Source organism: Elephantulus edwardii, unplaced genomic scaffold, assembly GCF_000299155.1.
Source record: "Elephantulus edwardii isolate Elephantulus edwardi_28Jun2011 unplaced genomic scaffold, EleEdw1.0 scaffold00211, whole genome shotgun sequence".
NCBI lineage: Eukaryota > Metazoa > Chordata > Mammalia > Macroscelidea > Macroscelididae > Elephantulus > Elephantulus edwardii.
The window spans coordinates 2,881,563-2,900,489 of NW_006399961.1; the positions used below are offsets into that span (position 1 = coordinate 2,881,563).

Consider the following 18,927-nt stretch of genomic DNA (forward strand, 5'->3'; position numbering starts at 1 on the left):
TGTGAGAATAGCACAGGATGGGGCATCGATGCAATCTGTTGTTCATAGGGTCTTGTGAGTTATCATCAATTGGATGGCACCTAACAGGTTGAAGAAATACTAGCAGTTCCTTCTTCTCAACTCTTAAAAGATATGACTCCATTCTTTTCTGGAAACTATTACTGATTGTTGTTACATGCTATCAAGTTGCCTGAAACTCTTAGTGACTCTGTGTCCAACAGCTCAGTAGCCTACCCTATCCTGAGCCAGTCTCACTGACTCCAATACACTTACTCTCATTACCCCAGGTGGTGTGTCAACACATGTGATCTAGGCCTTCCTCTCCTGATCTGTCCCGCTACCCTTCTGAGCATGATGTCCTTCCTCAAGGACTGGTCCCTCCTGGCCACGTGCCTAAAGTATGTGAGATGGGGATTAAAAATCCTTGCCTCCAAGGAGAAACTTGGTTTCACCCTCTCCAAGACAGACCTGTTTGTTTTCTTAGCGGTCCACAGTGTGTGGCCAATACTATTCTCCAGTAACACAACTCAAAGGCATCAATTCTTCTCCTGTCTTCCTTAGTCATTGTCCATCTCCCTGTGAAGACCATATCCTGGATCAGGCACCCCTTAGTCTCTAGACTGACATTGTTGCTCCTCAGTACTCTGGAGAGGTCCCTGACAGCAGATTTTCCCAGTGCAGTTTGTCTTTTGATTTCCTGAAAGCAGTCTAGTATTATTTTTTTCATAGCTTAATTTTAAAAAAAATTTAATCCATCAATATGAACTTTTTAAAGCATTTATTTGGAGTATGTAAATTTGTCTAGTACTTCATCATGCTTCTGCACCAAGTTCTTTATCTTAATTGCAGCAACAGAGAAACAAGTATTTGGTGGTTAATAGATTTTATTTTTTCAGAGCTCTTCCTCTTGACCCATTGATCTTGGGCATCGAACTTCTCCCAACTCAGTTTCTATCTCCATCAACAGGTGTCCTGGTGGTGCAACAGGTGAGCACTCAGTTGCTAAGGCCAAGGTTGGTGGTTCAGCCTATCCAGTAGCTTTGTCGGGGAATGAACTGGTGATGTGTTCTCATAAAGAGTACAACTGATGAAACCCTGTGGTATAGCTCTGGTCCATCTCACTGGTCTCTATGAGTTAAAATCTAGTTGGCATTAAATAACAGCAAAAACGCTTATTTGCTTCAGTGGAAAGTGATTTTAAGTTAATGGCAGAAGAAGAACTCAGACAAGAAGGGAGAGAATGATCGCACCACTCTAAGAAGGTAATCAAGACCACTGAGTGGTAGAAATTATCCAATGACCAGACACTTTGCTGTGCAGATTCTCAACAACCACAAAATAACAAACAGAAAACTTTATAGAGCTCAGTTGTAATCTGAAACCTATAGGGTTTGCCCTGGGTCAGAATAAACCCAACAGCAATCGTCCTGCCTGGGTCTCTGCTCCCTGTCTTGGATACAAATCCATTTCCAGTTGAGTTTATTCCAATTCATGGTGACTCTATGTGTTTCAGAGAAGAACTGAGCTCCAAAGGATTTTCTGGGGCCCTGGCTTTTCAAAATTACATTGCCAGGCCTTTCTTCCACTCTCCCTAAATGTGGGTTGTGAGTCATGTTGTTGTTAGTCTCAACAAGTTGTATCTGTCTCATAGTGACTATATACAGTACGCTGCTCCCTGTCCCATCCTCACCAACATCACAGTCTTTGAGGCTGGTGCAGCCACTATATTTATGTATCTTACTGAGACTTTCTTTTTCTCCTTCACTGGCCTTCTATTTCAAAGGAGCTCTGGTGGCCTAGTGGTAAGGAGCTGCGCTGCCAATCCAAAGGTACAAGCTTCCGAGCTACCAAATGCTCTGTGGGAGAGAGGTGGGTAATCTCCTCTCATGCAATTTACAGCCTCTGAAAACCCACTAGAGGGTCAGCTGTGAGTCAGTTCCACCTCAATGGCCCATAACAATGATGGTTTTTTCCAGCATAGTGTCCTTCTCCAGAGATTGGTCCCTCCTGATAAAACATCCCCATAGGTGAGACGAAGTCTCACTAAACTATGCTCCTAAGAATAGTCTGGTGTCCTTCTCCCAAGTAATGCAAGTTGATTCCTCTGTAAATCCATGATATAATCCTATTCTTCATCAAGAGTATAATTCAAAGACATTCATTCTTCTTCAGTTTTCTATATTCATTATTCAGCTTTCACGTGCACAGGAGGTTAATTGAAAATACCCTGACGTGGTTAGTCTTCCAAATGCTGTCTGTACTTTGCAACACTTTAGATAGGTCTTTTGCAGCAGGCTGGCTCCACGCAGTATCTCCCTCGATGTCTGCATGGCTGCTTCGCTGGGCGTTGATTGTACAGCCAAGCATGTAGAAATCTTCTACGGCTTACTTATGATGTGTTTTCCTGACTGGTCCTGCTGTGAGGATTTCAGTTTCCTTTGTTTGGGTGTAATCCATCCCTGGAGGCTTTGTTCCTCATCAGAAAGTGCTTCAAGTCCTCTTCACTTGCATCAAGTGCTTGAGGAGAGGGCCGGAAGGAGACTGTGAACATTCGAGTTCCTGCCAGGCTGCGTGTGAAGGCGGGCCCGGCCTGGCCATCTCAGAGCAAAGCCCCAGTCTGGAGGACTCAGAGCCACCCTTCCTTTGCAGTGGCCGCTTGGAGGGCTGCTGTTGGGTGACCAATTTGCATTTCACCTCAAGGCCTTGCCTTGAATGGACGAGCCTCTGATATCATCTTAGGAAACATATGGAAAAAGTGAGCTTTGTTTGACATGTAGCCTCACCTCATCAGCTGTCAAATCCTAGCCTGCTTTTCAGAATATCTTACTGTGGGAGAACTTCCTGGAACTTCTGCATCCTTCTCCATGGGGAAATCAGCGAGCATTCAATAAAAACAGAGTGGAAGCGTCAATGCTCTGGGGTGAACGAGGGGACCCACTTAACGTGAATGGAAATCAGATCTGTCAGCGGAAAATGCACTAGCATTAAAAAAAAAAATAATAGAAACCTTAGTGTGCTGGGCTCTGTGAGGGCTGCAAGTGCGTTGCCCACCAGCCTACCTTTGCTGACTAATTTTGCCAGCCCCCGCCCCCTTTGCAGCAGCAGCCGAGGCAAAGAAAGAAAGAAAAGTCTGGTTACTTTAGTTCACAGCATAAGCTCTTTCAGGGGAAGGGAATTAGGGAGAAAGGAGTGAAAAGGAATTAGGGAGAAGAAAGGAGTCAACTACCTTTGAAAGGGGCTGTTCTGGGAAGAGGTGATAGAGTCCCCCACGGCATCATTGTGAGCCTCCACACGAGCATTGTGATGGTCAGCTAACACGCGAACCCCACACCCCATTCACAAGCGACAAGGATCGTGTGGGAGTGATGAGATAGGTAGAGCTGGCCCCTGCGGCTGGGGGAGGGGGCCGGGGAACAGAGAGCTCTTTTTCCTAATTAGCTGTTTTCATACAGGGAACGCATGACCCAAACACAACCACCAACTGTGTCTTTGACACATACGGGCAGGAAAGGGGGGTGTGGGGTGGGCTTTTGTCTCCCGCAAATTCTTTCAATGTGTCTGTCACCCCAAGCTGCACAGCCCAACAATGAGTCGGATGAGAGGAAGACCGTTTCTGATGGTCAGCTAACAGGTCTCAGAGAGGGAGATAGTCAGTTTCAACCCTTTGCAGGGCTGAAAAATGTGGTACAAGTGACACGGGGTTAAGGACTCTTTGCTGTCTAAAGTTGGTCAGGTTTATCCTGGGCTTGAGTTTCCACTGTGTTAAGATGCTGTGTCAATAAAAAAAAAAAAAAAAGAAAGAAAAAAAAATACATTTTAAGAGGGCTTGTTATCTTAGTAATAAATCTAACTCATCCATAGAACCTGACTTATTCTAGTGTCCACATTTCCTTTGTCCTATTGGCTCGTGACTTAGAAAGAACAATTGCATTTTGGAGCTCATGGCAGAACAAATTCCTTTTTGTCTAACGAATGATAATAGAGGGCGTACTCAGTTTAAGAATCAGGATGTGGGAGAACAGGATAGTTGCGCTGTCCACGTCCCATATTTTATGAGACATTGTTGACTTTGTGATTTCAAAGCAATGGGAAAAAAAAATCTCAGTTTTCCCCAACTACTTCCTTAAGTGATAGCAGTTTTACAGAAATGGTTTTCCCAGAGCTGAGGGTACCATGTGTTAATACTATGCTGACTGGAAATCATCAGAATGCCAGCCCTGATGGCTCTGCCCAGGTACCAGCCACCAGAGCCTTTCCACATTCCAGCCAAAAGAAAGGATTGCCATGTGGAGCCGTGGTGAGGGCAGGTCCAGAGAACTTCCCAGTCAGGAGAATAAAAAGAAATCCACAACAAAACACTTCTCCAATTGGGCAAACACAGGCTTTGGCGGGTGGGACTGTTTGGGAAAACTTAGTGGCGTCTTTGGTTTCACCACATTTTCACTCGCTTGTACAGCACAACTGGAAAATGGTGACAAGACCATAAAAAGCGAAATGGAAAAAAGAATCAAATAAAACTCAGAACAGAAGGCCAGAGCTGATCGGCTTAACCAGTGATAATGAGAAACGAAACCACATCTCTCCTCGTGAAGTAATACACAGAATTGAAGCAATTACTCAGAGCATTTATCAGCAGGGCCTTGCTGAAACGTGTAAGGAATGGAGGTTTTGGATGGCTGGATGCTACCTCAAAGACCCACCTCACTTCAGCGAAATGGAAGCGTGGCCTCTGAGGGATTCCTCTGAGAAAAAAATAGAAAACTCCCGTACGTGGCACACAGCTTTCACCCAAACAGTGGTCAGGTTGACACCGGCAATGGCTATTCTCAGCACTACTGTGAACAGTGATTGATTCCAAATCCTGTTACACCTACAGCCTACAGAGATTAATTGGGTGGGGGAGGTTTTGTGGGGATAGTGAAAACCCAAGGAGTCATTCCAGGCAAAAAAAAGGAGATAAATGTGAAACCCACCTTCTAGGAACCTCACTAGGGCATGCTTTAAGAAGAAAACTGTAGGCATTTGACAATCCACCCATTGGATGTTCTACTGCTTGTCTACTGATTCAAGTTAAAGTTACTGGGTGGGCTACCAGCATTCAGAAGAGGCATTGACTAATTGCTTAGAACATGAGACTTCTAGACTTTCAACCAAGCTGTGTGTAGATGTTTAAATAGAGTCATGGAAGACCACATCCCATTGAAATTCTGCAAGTTGGTTACAGGAGAGCAATCACCAGCATCATGTACCATCACTTTTGTCCCCAAACAATGTCACCTCCCCCTTGGACAGATGCGATTCAAGGTGAGGTCCCGGTGGCCTCGGAAACAGCACCTAAGACTGTGGCTGACTATCCGAGGAGCAGACTCCATCAGCAGAGCTCAGGAGAAAGAGATTAAGCATAGGGGTGGAGGTAGGATGGCGTGGCACAGGAGTGGCCTTACCAAAGCTGGGGGCGCTATGCAAGGTCATGTCCCGGATTACCCTCGTGCCAAAACAGGACCACATCAAGAGGAACTGCTGGGCCACTTTCTTCAGGGACCCTTGTCTCTTGGCAGCAACCTAAAAGAAAGTGAATGGTCTGAATAATTAATGGCCAACTTGGTCTTTCATTCATTATTGCCTGCTTGCAAAATGCAGGCTGGCTGATGGGTCTCCAAGTTCAACACCATGGAACAATGATTCCCAACCTTCTGTGTTTAGTGACATAAACATTCTGAAACATGAAGACTTATGCAGAGGCGCTGGTTCAATCAGGGGTTGGGGCCTCAAGAGTCCTGCAGACTGCCACACCCATCTTCTCAGGAGCCCCCCCCATTACTACCATCAGAGCCTCTTAGAGCCCTAAGCCTCCATGGCTGTTGGGGATTGTGGTGGTGGTGGTGGTACTGTGTTTTCCACCTATTCACAAAGGACAGTGGTGGGCTGCAGCTCCAGCTCACGCACCTTCACGACACATCGGTCCACCATGGTGTCCAGCCACTCGATGTAGGACTCGATGGGAGACTGCTCCTCCAAGAGATGGTCAAACTCCTGATACACTGTCAACAGAGAAGAAGGCCACATGGATCACTGCAGATGTGTTTAAACAGAGGCAACTTTTTTTTTAAATGGAAGTTTACAGAGACTTGGGGTTTCCAGTCATTCATTGTTGTACTTTTCTCCCTGCCCAATCCTCCCCCCACCCCAATTCACTTTTCTCCTTGAGGAGTAAGAAGAAAGACTCTTTTATTGCTATGCAATCCCTCCCCTCCCCAAGTTCACTGCACTGTGCAACCTTTGTTCTGGATCCTGGGATGATAATAATACCTAATCATATATCCTTTTTAAACCGTTCTCTCCCTCATCTGCTGCAATGCAGTATATATCATTCCTCCCCTTCTTCTTTGTCTTCCCTCAACCGCAATGTCAGTCCTGTTTCACAATAGTGGCCCTATACAATATTTGTCCTTTTGTGACTGAGATATTTCACTCAGCATAATGTCCTCTAGGGTCATCGACTTGGCATAATATTTCATGAGTTCCTTGCTTTTCAGTGCTGCATAGTATTCCATTGTACGAATATACCAGAGCTTCTCTATCCATTCATTTGTTGATGTAAACAGTTGCACATCTTAATAGAGCAAAGAGATAAAAGATATTTTATGGAATAAAGTGTTTCTCTTTGCAGCTCATTCATTCGACATTGTAACCAATGCCCTCAGTTACCTTCCCATGCTCCTCCTCTTCCATCCCAGCTTTGCTTATCCTCAGATTACTTGTCATTCTCCAGCCAGTCCTGCTTTCTCAGAGCCCCTGACCTTTTCCTGGACAGCTATTTCTGCTTGGACTGCCTTTAATCTCTTCTGTGTCTAGTTCTTCATGGCTCAGCCAAAATGACACTTGTGTGAAATCCATTTTATCCTAGCTATTCCTCTTGTCAAAATATTGATGAGCAATGATGTCACTTTGAGGAATAAGGTGCACCCATTTCAGGCCATAGTCTGTTCAATCGCTTGCTACACTGCTGAGAGCTGGCTACTGAATAAGGATGACAGAAGAATTGATGCCTTTGAACTGTGGTGTTGGAGGAGACTACTGAATATCCCATGTAACAAACAGCTATATCTTGGAGAAGGTGTGGCCAGAGTGATCATTGAGGCAAGGATGGCAAAGCTTCATGTTTCATATTTTGGGCATATTGCTAAGAAAGGCTACTCCTTGGATAAAGACTTCTTGCTTAGAGAAGTGGAGGGATGGTTGCAGAAAGGAGGACCCTCAACCAGGTGGACTGACACAGTGGCTGCAGCAATGGGCTTGCTTGTGTCAGAGACTGTGAAGATGGAACAGAATAGGACAAGTGTTCAGATCTGTTGTTTATAGGGTCGCGATGAGTTGTACTCAACTTGATGGAAGCTAACAAAAACAAGCCCCCTTTTCAGCAGAAGAATTCATCACTCCTCCTCTCTGCTCCTGGAGCACTTTATTATCTGTTGTTGCTGTTAAGTTCCATCAAGTCAACCACAACTCATAGCTACCCTATGAACGGTGGATCTGAATCTGCCCTCTCTTGACCATCTCTGACATACTCGAGCCCACACTGTGTCAGTCTGTCTCACTGAGGGTTTTCCGTCCCTTCGATGACCCTACATCTTTCCAAGCATCATGTCTTTTTCCAAGAACTGGCTCCTCCTAACAGCATGCTCAAAGTATGTGAGAAAAAAATTTCACTACCCTTGCCTCCAAGGATATTATCTATATTTGACCTTTATTGTGGCACAAATGGCACTGTGCCATGGGCTCTAATGTGTCAGGAAGTGTGAGGATGGCACAGGATAGGACAGGGCTCATATCTGCTGTTCATAGGGTCGTTGTGGGTCATACTTGACTCGACAGCACCTAACAACACCAACAACAAGCCTCCAGATGTGTGTGTGTGTGTGTGTGTGTGTGTGTGTATCTGTCCATCCCACATCTGTCTTTGGCTATTACAATTATCTAGTGATATGGCTGTTACATGTTTGTATGACTGAATGAATGGGCAGAGGTACTATTGTCTTGTTCTCTGCTTGATTGTAAGACATGTCTGGATCCTTCAAATGTTCCTGGGTCACAGATGAATTGGGCGAATGGCCACGCAGCCTCTCAGTTGGAGCTTACTAAATGCATTTTAGTAAATGAAGCCATCTCTCTGCCCTTCAGTTTTCTCTCTAGTAAAAAAATGGGATAATCGCATCATTTCCTAAGCTGCCTTCAAGTTTGCAAGGCAGATAACAATCTGGAAGCACTCTGTAATCTTGAAAGCTTGTTAGAAAATAAAGCCTTCAAGGGAGCTCTGGTGGCCTAGTGGCAAGAAGCTGCAGTACAATCTCAGAGGTGCATGGTTCGAATCCACCAGATGCTCTGCTGGAGAAGGAGGGACAATCTCCTCCTGTACCAGTCAGATCCTACTTGGCAGTACACATAAAAAGTAATAAAATAAAACAAAACCTTAAAGGAACATTAGTTTTTTTAAAAAAAAAGAGGAGAAAAAAGAAAAGAAAGTCTTCAGTGTGGTTATCTCTAATTTGAGATCATCTTTTTGCATTAGGCCTTCTTTTTTTTTTTTTTTAATTGTTATATGTAGAGCTCAAGAAATCAAACTGTAAGGATCCACAGATTTTTCTTTCATCTGAGCCGTTTTTAGTCTCTCCTTTTATAGGACTGAGCTGCTCTAGTTTACTTAGCTGAAGATGGCCACAAGAGAGGTTTTAGACTAAGAAAGAACTTTTTAAAAAATTTTTTATTTTTTTTTAGAAAAAACTTTTTAAGAAAACAGTTTCATCGATGTCTCTTCTTTTACAGCTGAGGAAGCTATGTCTCCAGGAGATAAAATGACTCGGTTAGTAGCTGGGCAGGGACTGGAAACCAGCTCTCTGGATTCATCTTTCATGTTCATTCATTCTTCCTAGCACCGTGTATTCGGACCATTTGTGCTGCATCATTAATTCTACGGATGATGACGATGGTGATGATAAAAAATGCTTCCTGTCTAGTTAGCATTTATTGAGTGCTTGCCCTGCTCTTCTAAATGTTTGGGTGGGGGGTTTTTTTTCTTTTTGTTTTTTTCTGGGTGGTACTTGTTTAAGCTCAAGACCTCCCTAGATTATGAATGACCTGAGGGCAGGGACCACGTTGTGCTCGCTGGTTTTACACTAGAGTCTGGCACCTAGGACAGTGCCTGATGCAGAATGCTTATTTAACTGCTGAATGAACAGATAGCCCAGGGAGGTGGCTACTGTCTTTACTTCCTATTTTAGAAGGAAGGAGATTGGCCACTTTCTAGAAGTTTCATAGCTAATGAATAGCAGCAGCGATATTCGAACACAGCCTGCCTCACATACTCACCTCAACATCACTGTATTGTACTGTTGTCAGAGCCAACTCAACAGCACCTAACAACAACAACAACATACTTGTTGCACTCTGTGCACCAGCCACGTGGCCTCTGTCTCCTTTAACTCCACATGTCATCCCTATTTTACAGATAGGGAAACCAAAGGGTCAAAGCACCATAGCCAGAGTTTGAGTCAAGGTCTGTTGGGCACTCCAAAGCCATGCTTTTACCACAGAGCTATTTAGGGATCATTCTCATCAGCACATTCAAGAGCCACGGTGTACTTTTGATTTAAGGGAAACCAAGCATTCCCAGCTAGGTGTACCATCACTGCTCTGACAGCCATCGGCCAAGGGCAAGTTTACAGGCTGGCCCACTGGTTTAAGCAAAGGAGAGTGCAGCCCCTGTAATCATATCTCCAGGTGTCTGGTTGGGAGGTGCCTTCAGACCTTGGTCTCCAGCCTTCCCTTACTCATCTCCTTCTTCCCAAAGCTTCATCACACAGCATCTGCCTCTCTGGAAAGACTCAGCACTCTTGTGAATTGCTTGTTCAATGTCTGATCTGCCTTTGTGCCGTGTGGGAAGGGCAGTGTCCACTTCGCTTGCTGTCTTTGGCCCAGCATCGAATGACCTGCCAGCTGGATGGGAAGGAGTCACATCCTTTTTTCTCCTAGGAGGAGAATGTCATCCAAGCTTGGAGGGTACTGCCCTCCAGGAGATGACATGACCTACTCAGTTAGTGACAGAGCAGGGACTAGAACCTTGTTCTTGGAAGGTCTTCATCTTCCAGTTCTCATAACATAGTCCGTATGTTTGACATATTCGACCTTGCACTGAAGGGAGAGCTTGAAGAGGGAAGCCCTGAGCCATTCTCTTCCCTCCACTGGTGCAGCTGTAAAGACCTGCATTGCCGCCTGGTCGCTCTGAAATCCAACCTCCCCTTTTAATACACATAGAGGAGAGAAAAGGGCGGAATCTAACACTGCTCAGAGCAATTTACAGGACCCATTCACCTCTCTGGACCTGCACATGATTCAGCCCCCTTGTCACAGCTGGCCAGTGCGAGGCCTGGAACAGCATCGGTGCCAAGAGGTGTGGCTAATACTGTCTGGGTGTTTGGAGGCTGCTTTTCCGTTCATCTTCTAAGCAAGGAGCAGGGGAAACAGAACAGGAAGCATGGCTGTGAGGACTCAGAGTGTTCCTGGAACCTCTGAAACGAGCCCACATTTTGTTATGTTCTCTGTCCAATAAATAACGCACATGCCCAGTGGGGAAAGGGGAACTAGGCTAGGGTTCAAGGCCAAGACATGCTGCTTCGTGGCTGTGTGACCTTGGGTATGGCTCTGAGTGCTCTGAAGCTGACTTTTCTCATCTGTCCAATGGGGGCGATCCTCATGGTGTTAATGAAGTGATCAGAAAGGGTCATGAACGGGTGAATGCGACCTAAGGTCTGGCATAGAACACACAGTCTAGTAGATGCTGAAATATTATTTTAGCAGTAAGTAACAAAAAATTAACAGAGAGAAATGACCATGGGGCAGCAAGGAAGAGAGGGATTGAAGGACTATGTGCTATTCCGGGCCAGCTTTAGAAATGACCTCAAGTGGAAGGGTGGCAGGGGTTACCAGAAGCTGAAGAAAGTCAAGGGTGGTGTCTGCATTAGAAGAAGAGGAGGCTCAGGTGACCGGTGAATTGACCAGGAAAAGAGACCTCCAGGAGGGTCTACCCAACACTTGAACTTCAATCTGCTTTTAAAAAATTTTTGGATATTGTTAAGAACGTGCACGGCAGAACATGTTCTAGTTCTCCTGTATCTATACTTATGTCCATTTGTGTTTGAATAAAAGCTTAGTGGTATTAAGATCTTGCATAAGAACATCTTAAAACCAAAACCTCTCCAATGCTGAGTTGACTCTTACTCAACAGCTCTGTGGGCCAGAATACAGCTACATCATAAGTGCTTCCAAGGCTGGAAGCTCATGGAAGCAGACTGCTGTGTCTTTCTCCCTTGAAGCAGCTGGGGCGGGGGCAGGGGGGTGTGTTTGAAAAACTGACCTTTTGGTTGTCAGAGCCCCTAGAAACATCTTCTTGTTAAGTGCTATTGAGTTGAATACAACTCATAGCAATCCTATGAGTAAAAGACCTGAACTCTGTTCTAGAACTACCATTGTTTCTAAAATGTTCATTGAGTTTCCAAATGCCTGTTGTGAAGGAAGTGGATGCCAATTCTGCTTCCAAGCCTATCTTATTCTGGAAGCTCTACCAACCCCTGTCCACCATGGGTAACCATTATGGCATTTGACATAGATGCAGCACAGCGTTCAGTATCATTTCAACCCCAAGTTATCTCAGTACAGCAAGTTGACAGACAAGTGCTATACCAACTTAGAACAATGTTTTTTCACAAACACAGTCAACAGGGGAAATCTGAGGGGCGAGGTGCTCTCAGAAGAACAGGGTGGGGTGGCCACTCTACAGGGCCCACATGTGCCATTCCCACTCACACAATCCCAGGGTGCATCCTTGTTCATAGCCAAGAACACAGCAGCTGGAATGTCCCTGGGAGATACTCTCAGGACGTCCCTCATCAGAGAGCTGCTGACTCTCACCCTCAGACTCCTGTTTCCAGTGGCCAGATGCAGGAAAGCTGACCAAGGAAGGAAGCAACCTGCACATAGAGACCCAGGGTTCCTGGCCTGGGGGATGCCCTGGACAGCAGACTCCTGTGGACATCTGAGGAACAGGACAGAGGTGCTAAAGAAGTTGGGGTTCTCTGGCCTTTTTCTGCTAAGAGTAAGAAATAAATCACCTGGTCACATCAGAATGATATTGAGAGCCGTTTATCTACAGCATCTACTTCAGCAGTCAGTTCATCCAGGGGACAGGACACCCCCAGAAGTAAGGCATCATTCTCACTCTCACCCCCCTAGACATTGAATAAGATTGAAAGTCCCACTTGGTGAGGAGTGGGCTGACTCACAGGATTGTTTCTGCACTGTTTGTTCCAGATTGGCATACCCCGAGAGAGGCCACACTTTTGTTCTCATTTTTTTAAAATGTCACCTCCATGGAACTATGCCTGGCATTCAGGGTCACATGTGGGGTCTTTTGGGTGTCATTGTGTGCAGTCCCATTGCACCCAAACCCTTCCCCCCCCCACCCCCCAGCAGTGTTGACACATGTCTTCTTAGGTCAATTAGCCTTCCATCTGGGCTGGCCAATTTAATGGAAACAATAAGAAAGAGGAGATTGGGGAGAAACTAAGAGGGGGTAAATAATGTATTCTGCATTGAAATAGATGAGGGAGAGAGCTGTTTAGGGGGAATATATGATTAGGTATTATTGTCATGACACGAGTCCAGAATGAAAGCTGCACAGTAGAGTGGACTGGGAGGGTGGGGAGGATTGTATAACAATGAAAAAAAATTTTCCCCCCTTAAAGTAAAAAGAAAGAAAGAGGGGATTCCAGGAAGGAGGTCTGGGCAGAAATGCAATTGAAATATTTACTGAAGATTTGTGGTGGTGGTGGTGATGGTGTTTTAAAATAACAGAACAAAAACAACAAAAAAACAAAATAACAGAACAGACACAACCCCTGGTGGGATCTCTTACACTGGATGATGAGCTTCCGGTGTTCATCTCGGGAGTCTTCCATGGTGTACAGGGTTTGCTTGGTGATGCTGTTGAGATCCACGTTCCTCCAGTCTTCCAGCATTTGGAACGTGATGTCTGCGCTGTGGATCACCGTTCGAGATGCCTATAATCCAAGCCAATTAACTCATTAGCTGGCACGTTGTTAGATTAAAGCCTTTTCAAGTTATTTCCTCTTAGGCCTCTGGTTTAATGAATCTGGTTTAAAGAGCCTTGGCTCTTTGAAAAACAGCTTGGAAACACCAGTCTGAGCACCTCGGCAGCTCCTTCCAGAGCTCAGAAAACCTGTCCGCTGTTGCAGCTGGCGACTCTCTCATCTCTTTTTCAATGACAAGATGCCAAGGTGGTGTGGGTCAGACCAAGGTCTGTTGTTCCCATCCCTGGGGTATTGACCTTGTGGAACAATGGGATGAAGGCCAGAGATCTGTCAGCTTTCTGTAAGTTTGTAGGAAAGGAATTCTTTGCTTAGTAACTCCTGTGTATCTTCAGTGCCTAAGAAGTGACAGGCCTGGATTTAGGAATGTTTCTGCTACATTGGACGATGACAGATTTATCACTCATAAATACGCACACACACACACACACACACTGTGGCAACAGACCCTCATTAATAGAACTTGCATTTACAAGTTGGAACAATATTCACAGTGGCGACAAAAACAAAGGAAAACATCGCTAGGATGATTTCCTCTGATGGCATGCTTCAAAAGTGCCTTCAGTAAAAGGGAGATTTCAGTTACAAGTGGATATTATAAGACTCCTAGTGCCCAGGATTTATCTCACATACTTTGGGCACATTATGAGGAAGGAGGGGAAAGTTGCTGGAAAAGGGCATCATGCTTAGCAGAGCAGAGGGTCAGCAAAAGAGAAGAAGACCCTTGGCAAGAAGGATTGACAGTGTCTGCCACAAAGGGGCTTAAGCATGGCCAAGATCGTGCGGTTAACACAGGACCAAGCCGGATTTCATTCTGCTCTACATACTGTCCATCAAGCTGCTTCAGTGGCACTTAACAACAAGGTACAGACTGTCCAAACACAAGCAAACTCTCACATAACTGGCTATCAGGACTCTCTGAAGGCCACAGGCGGCTACAGTACGGGAGCTGGGTCAGTCTCTAATAATAATAAAACAACCCAGTGTGAAGGTCAGGGATTCCTGATTAAAACATAAAATTCACTGTCACCTAGTCGGTTCCAACTCCCAGTGCCTCCAAGAGCTCTGGAAGATTGGGTGGCCTAGACCTGTCGTGAGCTGTTCTGCTGGCCCAAACATGGTGCCTCTCTGGTGGTCCGAATCCCCCAGTGGCTCCGGGTGGTGGTGAACGAGGCTGAGTAATCTCCCCTCAGGTGCTTTACAGCCTCTGAAAACCCAGTGAGTGAGGGAATGAATGACTCTCCAGGACAGGGCAGAACTGCCCCGCAGGGTTTCCTAGGCTGAAATCTGGATGGAAGCAGATGACTACGTCTTTCTCCTGTGGAGCGGCTAGTGGATCCAAACCACTGACCTTCTGGTTACTGGCTGAGTGCTTTAACCTCTGCACCTCCAGGACTCCTTTACATCCAGACCTACCAAGTTCAAATTCTGGCCTTGCTGCTGGCTAGCTGATTCATTGGGGGGGTTGGGAGGGGCAAGCAAATACACACTCTCTTAATGTCCATTTCCTGTTCTACGAAACAGGGCTGGGATTGAACCTACCTCTTCTGGGGGCAGCTACTGTGCAGGATTCCCTGAGATAATGTTTGACAAGAGAGTGTAATCAGGTGACTACAACATTCACGTGACTGTCTCTGCAGTGACTTCATTGGCCCTCAAGGCCATCCACGTGGTGTCCCCACTGCAGGGAACACCCTGTCAGTCCCTCCCTAGACCTTCCCCCACCCCAGCACCCCCCATATCAGGTAAGCCTGAGTTTGAATGTCACATCCTTAAAGAGGCTTTCTTTGGGTACATTCTCTGAATGGGACCCGGATGCTCTGTTTTCTATTTCCACTCCATTTTCTTCCTACTCACAACTTTTAATTATTTTGTTAACTTTGCATCTGCTGAGGACAGGTACCATTAACCATAGGTGTCTGGCATTCAGTAGGCCCTCAGGAATGGCTGCAATATGAATGCCAGCCTCCTCGCCTAGTGTATCTGAAGGTCTTGGACCTTGGGGCTGAGCATTTGGGGGTGAGTTTTCCTTGGAATGTCAGCTAGTGGGACTTGCTCTGTATTGTAGTCCAATAAGTTGAGACCTGAAGAAGTTCTGTGTGGTTTGTCCCCAGTGCTAACTCCAGTGTATGGTGGGAATGCGTTTGAGGGCTGGCTAGGGACGATGGAAAGGCAGCACGTGCTGGCTAAATTACGTACAGTCTTAACAAGGAAGATGGAGAGGAAGTGCACGCATGTATGTGTGTGCACATGCTCTGTGAGTGTCAGCATGTCTGTGGATCTTTCATCTACACACACACTGAAAGGGCAAAGGCCCTTCCCTACACTGAGCTCCAGAGGTGGTGTTTTTGCATGCTCTCGAGTCAGAACCGATCCATAGCTGACCCTCCAGTGGGTTTTCAGGGACAGTAAATCACACTGGAGGAGATTGCCCATTCTTTTCCAGCAGAGCAGCTGGTAGAGTTGAACCGCCTGCCTTTGGGACTACAGTGCAGTTCCTTACCACTAGGCCATCGGAGCTCTGTGAACCCCAGAGGGAGGCACTCAAATCAGGCTTGGGCAAAGAAACCCAAGGTCAAGTTGGTCAGGGATCCCGGAGCCTAGTAGTTTCTTTGTTTGACAAACACTCATTTTCTCCTCTGAATCCCAACAATGCGTCCATCCCTGGCCTTCCTCAGAACAGTGCCAAGGAATGAGCTCTGCTACACACCCAGGGACTTGGAAGGATTGCTTCTGGTCTCCAACCTGTCACATTGTCAGGGGCCACACAGGAAAGCTCATGTGCATGGGAGGTGGAGTTTCTTAGCTCCTGGCTCCATGTAGAACCTTCCTTCAGGCCTTTCTCCACCCTCTCCCCCCCTTGACCTTGAGGGACCAGCACCAAGCCTAGACACATGGTGGGGGGGTTGTGTGCAAACGAATGACCTGGCTGAGTGAGGTGAGCATGGTGCCCTGCGAAGGGGGTCTGGCCCGTCCAGCTGATCACTAGATCACTAGCCTAGAAAACGGGGCAGCTCACACATTTGAATTGTTTGCTGTCATCTTCCAGTTTTAAATATTAGCAGCTGCGTTGAAAAGAAAAAGTTTGGACCTATGCCAGCTAATAACAATAACCACAGTGCATCTGAGGGTAGAGTTGGCCTGTGGCCACCACTTTGTAACCTCTGCTTTAAGGGAATTAATTCTTCAATGTAATGATAATGGCTGTCTAGTCAGACTTCAATCATCCTCATTAAAGCGCAAAATCAAACGGAAGTTCAAAGTTCTGTACTATCAGGCACTAGAAATACCTGCAGGTGTTGCCATAAAGGAGGTATGGCCAGGGAGTGGGGTCTTTCTCCTCTTTACACCTTTCACAATGTTAAAAAAACATTATAAGGAAGCTCTGGTGGCCTAGTGGCAAGAAGCTACACTGCAATCTCAGAGGTACGTGGTTCGAATCCACCAGATGCTCTGCTGGAGAAGGAGGGGCAATCCGATTTGACGGTACATGCAAAAAAATAATAAAATAAAAAAAATATTTTATAGAGAGTGCATGCCACTTATATGCTAAGAATAACACAAATCTGAAAAAGGTAGGCAAAGATTTAATATATGACCTTGAACTCTTTCAATGAAATCAATCAATCTGTCCTCCTTAGCTCTGACTCCTTTATCTCAGCAGTTCACAATCTGATGAGGTTCTGCCCACTGCTGATCTGGCAATGCCTGTTTACATTCTTGGAGTCCCTGGATGGTGCATGTGATAAAGCATGTGGTTGCTAACCAAACGGCTGGAAGTTCAAGTACACCTAGGGGCATCTCTGAGAAAAGACCCAGTGGTTTATAACTGAAAACGCAGCCATTGAAGACATGCTGGAGCACAGTCCTAAGCTGATGCACATAGCACCACCAGGAGTGGGTGTCAACTCAAGGCAGTGGGCTGACTGTTTGGATGTCATTGATTGTGGCATGACTTGTGGGGTGGGAGGGAGGGAGCACTACTTGGAGTCTACTGACGGGAGGCCAGGGAGGACACAAATCATGAGTAGTGCATAGAACAAGCTTTCACAACAAAGAATGACTCATCGCAAAATGTCAGTAGTGTTGAGGCTGAAAAATCCTGATGCAAGTTAAAACCCAAACCCACTGCCCTCACGTGGGTCCCCACTCACGGTGACTTTCCATCATTGTGTTTCTGAGGTTATAAATCTTTACAGGAGCACTCTACCCCATCTTCCCCCTTTGAAGCAGCTGGTGGATGCAAATTGCTGACCTTCTTGCCAACAGCCCAGCACATAACAAATTGCTCAATGTCCATTCAGGTCAACACAATGTTCTAGATCTATCTGAGACATCAAGGATGACTTATGTCACAAGCCATTTTGTATTTTAGTTGAGTCTATTCAGTGATTGACTGGTTTTGTCTCCTCTCTGTGGAAATTCAACATATTAGTGCAAGTGTCCTGTTGGCTAACCAACCACGCCAACAAGTCCAAGGAATTGCTTTTGTGGAGGTGACTTTCATCTGTAATGACTCAATGGGGGTTAAAATGCGTAACATAAGATAAGGTACCTGGCAAAGATGATTTAGTGACGTTTGCCGTCTCAGAATTTGGGAGAACCTTCTGGACACTGTAAGAAGAAAAGAGTTCATTTGAGAGGTTTCATGTTTTATGATCCAACTTCAGGGGCAAATTCCCAGAGTGTATGCTATCTTATTTGCCTAAAGTTTCCCCACTGTCTAATCTTTTCTTTTCTTTTTTTTTTTAAAATACACCTGTTGGCCAAACCCCGCATTGGACACCTTCCTCTCCCAAGCTGGACCATGACTATTTCCCAAGGGATACATATTTCAAAGTTGGGATACATATGTCAAAGTCACCCACATGCCCCACTGGCAGGTGTGAGAAACTTGGGTTGTCAATCAACCGTGAATAAAAGCAATTATTGACTTGTCTTTCATTTTTGCTAATTGCAAGCTCAGTCACTTCCCTCCATATACTAATTGCAAGAATCGAATGAGCGCTTTGATGAAGTCCCTGAAAAAAAGTAGTGTTTTTAACGGGAACCCATGATTGAGCCCAAGTGGTGCTAGGGATGCTTCTAGATGAAACAAATGCCAAGCTGAATGTTCACCAGGCCTTATGCTTACAACCTGCCATTTTCCCAAAGGCTTCACCTAATCCATGTGTTCGGTGTAATTTGGGAAACCTCCTGTTGTCTTTGCTGATCTTAACTGAGAGAAGCTAGTAATGTAAAGTGGGGTAAATCTTACGTATCCTTCTTTCTCCCAGAGTCCCGGGGTTGGTGCTTGGCTCACCCTCCTTACACATTGCCCAAATACATTCCCGAATAACCTGAAAACAGCTTTCCCCAGGGACCCACAGGTGGAAGGTCCACACACACTTCCTCACAGGTTTGTTTTGTCACCGTAATTAAAATTAGATGCAGGGCACTCCTCTCATTAATTTGTAAACTGGTCAACGAATAGCCAGAAACTTCTCTTGGCTTATTCTAATTTGGACTCGGGGCTGGCTTGGTTTGAAAAATAGGATGTGGGCTGGAGAAATGGAAGGGTGGGGGTGTGTGTGTGTAAAGTTTGAGCAGATGAACTTCTAATTTTCCAGGCCGATCAATCGTTAATCCTTCTCCTTAATTACTTTTTCTTTAACTTTGTGATGTGGAATTTAGTGCTCGTGAAAAGAAAAGAACTGAGAGCAGTGAAATAAAGCAGGCTTTATCAATAGGTGATGGGCCCTGCAGGCAGCCTCAAAGCGGGTCTGAA

General features: G+C 45.6%; 1 protein-coding gene across 2 annotated transcripts in view; it reads right to left on the reverse strand.

Moving 5' to 3' along the window:
• The window catches only part of RFX4 (regulatory factor X, 4 (influences HLA class II expression)), a 292,151-nt gene that overhangs the window by 56,185 nt on the left and 217,039 nt on the right, over positions 1-18,927 (reverse strand). For both annotated transcript variants that reach the window (XM_006897540.1, XM_006897541.1), the window contains 4 exons: positions 17,716-17,774; positions 12,968-13,112; positions 5,947-6,041; positions 5,445-5,562 (listed from right to left, as the gene is read on the reverse strand). In XM_006897540.1, the coding sequence (XP_006897602.1) occupies positions 5,445-5,562; positions 5,947-6,041; positions 12,968-13,112; positions 17,716-17,774 (417 nt within the window). The remainder of the gene's footprint in view (positions 1-5,444; positions 5,563-5,946; positions 6,042-12,967; positions 13,113-17,715; positions 17,775-18,927) is intronic.